The sequence below is a fragment of the Mandrillus leucophaeus genome, unplaced genomic scaffold (genome assembly GCF_000951045.1).
Source record: "Mandrillus leucophaeus isolate KB7577 unplaced genomic scaffold, Mleu.le_1.0 Scaffold108, whole genome shotgun sequence".
Taxonomy (NCBI): domain Eukaryota; kingdom Metazoa; phylum Chordata; class Mammalia; order Primates; family Cercopithecidae; genus Mandrillus; species Mandrillus leucophaeus.
In genome coordinates this window covers 4,824,016-4,831,858 of record NW_012098987.1, presented here as the reverse complement: position 1 = coordinate 4,831,858, position 7,843 = coordinate 4,824,016, and the positions used below count along the sequence as shown (strand labels likewise).

The window sequence follows — 7,843 nt, the reverse complement described above, 5'->3', positions numbered from 1 at the left end:
TAGCACAGTACCAGGACTTGCTCAGGGACTGCAGTCCTTGTGGTTTAGACTGCCTTTTAAGTTTATTTAGGATCTCGGAGTGCTTTAGCCTACAGGGGCAAGGCTTGCCCAAACTTAGCTGTTGCTAGGATGGATGATTCCCCTCTGGCTGAGGTTGGTCTAAATACTCCCTCCATGGGTGCCAGTTGACTTCTGCCCTGTTTTGCCTTCCATTGCGACAGGGCAGCGCTGAGTTCCAATGCAAAGTCCTACAATCACTTTGCTCTTCCTCTTGCGAAGGCATAGATTCTCTCTCAGCCACCACACTGCACTGCCAGGGGATGTAGGAGGGGTGGTGTAAGCAATTCAAGACTGTCTTTCCTACCCTCTTCAGTGCCTCTTTCCTTCATACAATGTTAAAACTAGGTACTGTGATTGGTCACCTGATTTTTGGTTCTTATGCAGATGCTTTCTTGTTTGAATAATTGTTTAATTTGATGTTCCTTGGTGGGGACTGTCACTGGAGAGTTCTAATGAGCCATCTTGCTCTGTCTCCTCCTCCATATTTGTTGATCTTAAAAAATGCTCCTGTAAATACTGTTGTACTTAAGTCCTTGTGTACATAGATGTACATTTATCTAGGGAAGCATCTAAAAATAGAGTTCCTGGGTTTTTGTTTTAGAACTTTAGTAAGCAGGTCAAGCATCTCTTTAGAATGATCCATCAATTTACACTCCCACCAACAGTGCATTAGAGTTCTTTCTGCTGACTGGTGAGATTATCTTTTCATGTATTTATCTTAGCCATTCTATATGGTATCTTGTATTAGGTTAATTATATTTTACATATTGATTTTTAGGAATTATTCACATACTCTGAATAATTATCATTTGTCTCAATGATGTATATTTTAGATACTTCTATCCTGTAGATATTTTAGATATGTCTACAGGAAGAAGTATCTAAAATATCCCCTTTTTTTTTCGTTTTGCACATGATATTTTTTCTCATACTAAAGGTATATAATTTTATTATTGTGGAATTGAATAATTTTTGCCATTAGGGTTGTATTTTTAAAATATTTCCAGATGCTATGGAACTATTGCAAAATTTTAAATTAACTTTAAAAAAATTTTTATTTTCACTTTTAGACTTTATCTGGAATTTGGTTTTATATATTAGTACAAGATAGTGATTGAATGTTATTGTTTACTTCTTTACTCATTTTTACTCCTCTCTATGAATTTTGGAATTATTTGTAAAGATCCATGAAAAAATTTGAAGGGAGAGTGGGAACTGTATTAAATTTATAGACTACTTTGGAGAAAAAAGATAATATTAAATATTTTCACACATAAACATAGTGGATTTCTCCATTTATTGAAGTCTTTTTTACGTTCTTCGATGTTTTATACATTTTTAAAATAAGGTCTTGCTCTGTCACCCAGACTGGAGTGCAGTGGTGTTCATAGCTCACTGTAATCTCAAATTCAGGCAATCCTCCTGCTTCAACCTCCCTAGTAGCTGGGATTACAGATACAAGCTATCATGCCTGGCTTATGTTTTGGAGGGATGGGGTCTTGTTATATTGCCTAGGCTGGTCTTGAACTCCTGGGCTTAAACAATTCTCTCATGTTGGCCTCCCAAAGTGCTGTGATTATAGGTGTGTGCCAGCGTAACTGGCAATATTTTATAATGTTATCTATGAAGGTTTTTTTATATTTCTTATTAATTTTATTTCTGTTCTAACAGTTTTGTAACTTGTGAATTTAAAAAATGCATAATGTTTTATATTTTCTTAACTTTTTATTTTGAATAATTTCAAACCTACAAAACAGTTAAAAGAGTAGTATAAGTAGTACAGTATACACCTGTATACCCAAGAACTAGATCCACAAATTGGTAACATTTTGCTCATTCCCCTTTATTTGTATACACACACATACGCACACACAGCCTAGTTATGTTAAATTTTTTATTTGCTAAGTTATTTGAAAGTAAGTTGCAAGATTTATAATACTGTATCCCTAAACACTTCACTATGTGTCTCTTAAATCTAAGACACTCTTTATAAAACCTCCATGCCATCATATCAAAGATATTTAATATTTGATACTTTACAGTACCCACACATTATTATATACTCTGTTGTCTGTTGAATGGGATTTTAAAAATAACCTTTTCTAAGTAGTTATTACAAATGATTATGGGCTGGGTACAGTGTCTCACACCTGTAATCCCAACATTTTAGGAGGCTGAGGCAGGCAGATCACGTGAGGTCAGGAGTTCAAGACCAGCGCAGCCAATGGTAAAACCTTGTCTCTACTAAAAATAGAAAAATTATCTGGGCATGGTGGCGCATACCTATAATCTCAGCTACTCAGAAGGCTGAGGCATGAGAATTGCTTGAACCCGGGAGGCGGAGGTTGCAGTGAGCCAGGATCACACCACTGCTCTCCAGGCTGGGTAATAGAGTGAGACTCTGTCTCAAAAAAACCCCAAAAGCCAAATGGTTATGAACTTTCGATTTTGTGTATGTGTATAGCAATAATTAGAAATTCATATTAGTTGCAATACTTTGTCTTTAGATTTTCTTGAGTGCAGTGATAAATTCTTATTCAATGTAATAAGTTGACTCAGATTTTTGCTTATCTTTGTAAATAATCAGGTCATCTACGAATAATTTTCTTTTTTTCCTATGTAACTTTTAGTAAAATTATTGAAAAATTCTTCAATTAATTTTAATATCCTAATTATTGATATATATTTTTTAAAATATTGTATCTTAGTTAACTTATAAGTGCATGAAAATGAAATCTAAATTTCTGTATTTTAGGAAAATTCACGAATCGTGAGAGTAAAAGTTATAGCTGGAATAGGCCTTGCCAAGAAGGATATATTGGGAGCTAGGTAAGTATATCAATTTGGATTATAATTTTAAAACTTTGTATTTGTTAATTTTTTCCAAACTTTGGTTAAATTAAAAATCAAATAGTATTAGTAAATTGTTGTGGAAAGTATAATAATAATATTACCAGTTGGTGGTTTACTAAATCTCTTGGTGTCTGAATTACAAAATTTGTGAAATTAGGCAGAAGTACGAATGATAGCAATAGTCACAAGATACATTATTGAACTCTGGTTCTGGAAATTTGTAAAATTCTAACAGACTAATCCTTTAGCAGGTAACAACCGTCAACTCTGGACTTAATACAAAAAGCAGCAACTTGAAGGCAGTGGAGAGTGAACAGAGCAGGCAGATTCTGGTGGGGAGTTCATGTTTGGAAGAAGGGAATTGTACTGAGTGAGTTCCTGATACTATGAGTTGGTCTGAGGGCAGGTAGAATCAGAACCTGGAAAAATTGTAGTCTTCATGGCCCAGGAAAGTAGCAGAATCCAAACTTTGGTTCAATTAAAAATCAAATCAGGCTGGGCATGGTGGCTCACGCCTGTAATCCTAGCACTTTGGGAGACTGAGGCAGGCGGATCAGTCGAGGGTCAGGAGTTTGAGACCAGCCTGACCAACATGGTGAAACCCCGTCTGTACTAAAAATAAAAAAATTATCCAGAAATTGCTTGAACCCAGGAGGCGGAGGTTGCAGTGAGCCGAGATTGTGCCACTGCACTCCAGCCTGGGCAACAGAGTGTGCCTCTGTCTCAAAAACAAAAATATATACCTACGTACATACATACATACATACATACATACATACATACATACGTATGTACCAAATAGTATTAGTAAGTTGTTGTGGGAAGTAGAATAATATTTCCAATTGTTGATTTACTGAATCTCTGAATCTGAAGAAAACATGGCAATGGTAAGGATTCTGGAAGGGAGAGAGCTGAAGAGCTCAGCAACTCAACTGAAGACAAAAGATCTGAAGAGAAATCAGTGTTACTGCCTAAGAAACGGGGTTTGGGAGACTGAGGCAGACAGATTGCTTGAGCTCAGGAGTTTGAGACCAACCTGGGAAATATGGTGAAACTCCATCTCTACAAAAAATACAAAAAATCACCTGGGCATGCTGGCACATGCCTATACTCCTGGCTACATGGGGGACTGAGTCAGGAGGATTGCTTGAGCCTGGGTGATTGAGTCTTCAGTGAGCCAAGATTGTGCCAGCACACTCCAGCCTGGGTGACAAAGTGAGGCCGTGTCTCAAAAAACAAACAAAAACAGGATTTGTGGCTCTTGTCGGAACAAGATGATTAATTGCATGATAGTCTTAATCTGTTTAGTGTTGCTATAACAGAATTCCTAAGACCGTGTATTTTGTAAAGAAAAGTGGTTGATTTGGTGCGTGGAAAGTTCAAGACTGGGCCTTTGCATCTAGTGAGGGCCTCAGGCTGATTTCAAGTCATGACAAAAAGGGGAGGGAGACCTAGCATAGGCAAAGAAATCACATGGCAAGAGAGGAAGCAAGGGGGAGGTGTGCCAGCCTCTTTTTGACAAATAGAGAGGAACAAATAGAATGAGAACTCACTCACTCCCGAGGGAGGACATTAATCTATTCAGGAGGGATTTGCTCCCATGACCCAAATACCTCCAACTGAGACCCATCTTTCAATATTCCCACATTGGAAATCAAATTTCAACATGCAGTTTGGAGGGTACAAATATCCAAACCATAGAATGATAAGCAGAGACACACACACACACACACACACACACACACACACAGCAGCAGCAGCAAAATTCACTCTCCAAAACTTAACATTTATAATATATGTCGGCCAGGCACAGTGGCTTACGCCTGTAATCCCAGCACTTTGGGAGGCTGAGGCGGGCGGATCACGAGGTCAGGAGATCGAGACCATCCTGGCTAACACGGTGAAACCCCGTCTCTACTAAAAATACAAAAAATTAGCCGGGCGAGGTGGCAGGCACCTGTAGTCCCAGCTACTCAGGAGGCTGAGGCAGGAGAATGGCTTGCAGTGAGCCAAGATCGCGCCACAGCACTCCAGCCTGGGCAGCAGCGAGACTCCATCTCAAAAAACAAACAAAAAAAAAACCCCCCAAAAAAACCATTTATAATATGTGTCCAGAATATAATGCAAAATTACTTATCTAAAAGAACCAGGAAAATGGAAGGCATTGTCAGTAGAGAAAATATGCCCACAATAAATTTAAAAAATATGAAATGAAATGGAAATCATAAACAAAAGAAAATTCCAAGAGTGAAAAAACAGCATTTGAAATTAAAATTGTTGGGTAGATTTATCAGCCAAATGGAGAAGAGGAAAGATGAACTGAACTTAAAGATAGATCAGTAGAAATTGTTACCCAGTTGGAGGATGAGAGAGACAAGAGAGACAAACATTGGAGGTAAAAACAAAAAACAAAAAAACACAGCCTTGGGGATTTGTTAGATAATATATAAAAGTCTAACGTGGATATCGTTATATAATATCTTACAGTCTAACACAGAAAGGGGAGGGGAATGAAGAAGGCAAAATATTTTTTGGAGAAATATTGGCCAAGTTTTTTTTTCCAAATTTGATTAAATTCATATAGTATTGAAAAACGCCAAGCAGGATAATAAACACTAAGAACACAATGAGGTGCGTAATAGTCAAACTGTTGAAAGCCAGGTATAAAGAGAAAAATCTTGACAAAAAGAGAAAAGTATGACCCTTTATATATGGGGGAACTACAAGTCAATTAATTACTGACTTCCTACCCAAAACGATAGAGACCAGGAGAAAATGGAACAATAAAATAACAACCATCAATCCATAATTTTATATTCAGTGAAAATATCCTTTAAGGAAGATGAGAAAATAACATTTTCCAAAAAAAAGACAACTAGAGAATTCATCACTGGCAGACCTGCCCTGTAAGATATCTTCAAGAAAGTCCTTTCCGCTGAAGAAAATTGAAACCAGATAGACACTCAGGTCCTCAGAAAGGAATAAAGAGCATCAAAAATAGTAAATATCTGAGAATATACAAAACATGTTTTCCTTTTATCATCATATCTTTTTAAAATAAAACATATGCCTATTGAAATCACAACCTAAAACATTGTTTTGTAGGATTTATATTGCTGATGGAATACATATAACAACTGTGACATAAAGGATGGAGCAGGTGTAAATTATGGACCTATGTGGTAGAATGGTATAATACTAAGTATAAGTTGAATAAAAGATTAATGATGTGTAGTGTAATATCCAGAGAAACCAATAAAAAATAGTGCAAAAAATTATAGATAAAAAACAGTAGAAGTTTTAAAATGAAGTTGTTGAAAAACTAAATAAACAAAAAGCCAGGAACTTAAGCCCAGGGGTTCAAGACCAGCCTGGGCAACAAAGTGGGACCCTGTCACTACAGAAAGTCAAAAAATTAGCCAGGTGTGTTTGTATGCACCTGTGGTCCCAGCTACAAAGGAGGCTGAGGTTGGAGGATCACTGGAGCCCAGGAGGTCAAGGCTCCAATGAGCCGTAATTTTTTGCCACTGTACTCCAGCCTAGGTAACAGAGTAAGACCCTGTCTCCAAAAAAAAGAAAAAAAAAAAATGCCAGAAAAGGAGAAACAAATGATCAAAAAAAGTAAACGAGGCCAGTTGTAGTAGCCCACACCTGTAATCCTAGCACTTTGGGAGGCTGAGGCGGGTGGATCACCTGAGGACAGGAGTTTGAGACCAGCCTGGCCAACATGGTGAAATCCCATCTATACTAAGACACAAAATTAGCTGGGTGTGGTGGCCTATGCCTGTAATCTGAGCTACTGAGGAGGCTGAGGCAGGAGAATCAGTGGAAGCCAAGAGGCGGAGGTTGCAATGAGCCAAGATCACACCATTGCACTCCAGCCTTGGCAAAATAACTAAACCATTAAAAAAAAAAAAAAGTCAGAAAAGGAGGAACAAATGATCAAAAAAAGTAAAAGGGGCCGGGTGCAGTGGCTCACGTTTGTAATCCCAACACTTTGGGAGGCTAAGGCAGGTGGATCACCTGAGGTCAGGAGTTCGAGAGTAGCCTGGGCAACATGGTGAAACCCTGTCTCTACTAAAAATACAAAAATTAGCTGGGTGTGGTGGCGGGCATCTTAATCCCAGCCACTCAGGAGGCTGAGGCAGGAGAATTGCTTGAACCCGGGAGGTGGAGGTTGCAGTGAACCAAGATTATGCCACTGCACTTCAGCCTAGGTGACAAGAGTGAAACTCCATCTCAAAAACAAAAAAACAATGTAAAGGGCAGGAACAATGGAAAACAATAAACCTGGTAGACCTAAATCCAATCATATCAATAATTACATGGAACATTAATGGATTAAAATAAATATGAGACAGAGGTTGTTAGGATAAATTAAAAAACAAGACCCAACTATATACTGTCTTATGAGATGCACTTAAAATATAAAGACATAGCTAAGTTGAAAGAAAGTGGAAGCAAAAATATATGCCATGCAAACAGTAAGCATAAAAAGACTGAAGTGGATATATTAGTGTCTGGTAGAACAGATTTAAACACAAACATTTTCAAACATTTCGTGATGATAAAGAATAAAGTCAATCAAGAATATATAACAATCATAAATGTATGTGTGCCTGCTAAAATAACTTAGAAAAATATGAATCAAAATTTGACGGAATTAAAGGGGAAATTTTTAAAACTCCCACCATCATAGTTGGAGGCATTGACACTTCTCTTTCAGCAGTTGATAAAACAACTAAATAAAAAAATCAAAAACATAAATTTGAACAATATTATGAACAACTTTGACCTAAAGAACACTATTTCTAACAACTTTATTTTCAAGTGTACATGGTACATTTGCTAGCGTAGACCACATATGGGCTGTATTAGTTTATTGCTGCATAATAATATTACCACAAACTGGCCGGGCGCGGTGGCTCAT

General features: G+C 37.4%; 1 protein-coding gene across 1 annotated transcript in view; it reads left to right on the top strand.

Moving 5' to 3' along the window:
* Positions 1–7,843, top strand: part of LOC105544216 (E3 ubiquitin-protein ligase NEDD4-like) — an 88,134-nt gene that overhangs the window by 32,082 nt on the left and 48,209 nt on the right. Inside the window, exon 2 of the mRNA XM_011986576.1 lies at positions 2,816–2,889. Coding sequence (XP_011841966.1) covers positions 2,816–2,889 — 74 coding nt within the window. The remainder of the gene's footprint in view (positions 1–2,815; positions 2,890–7,843) is intronic.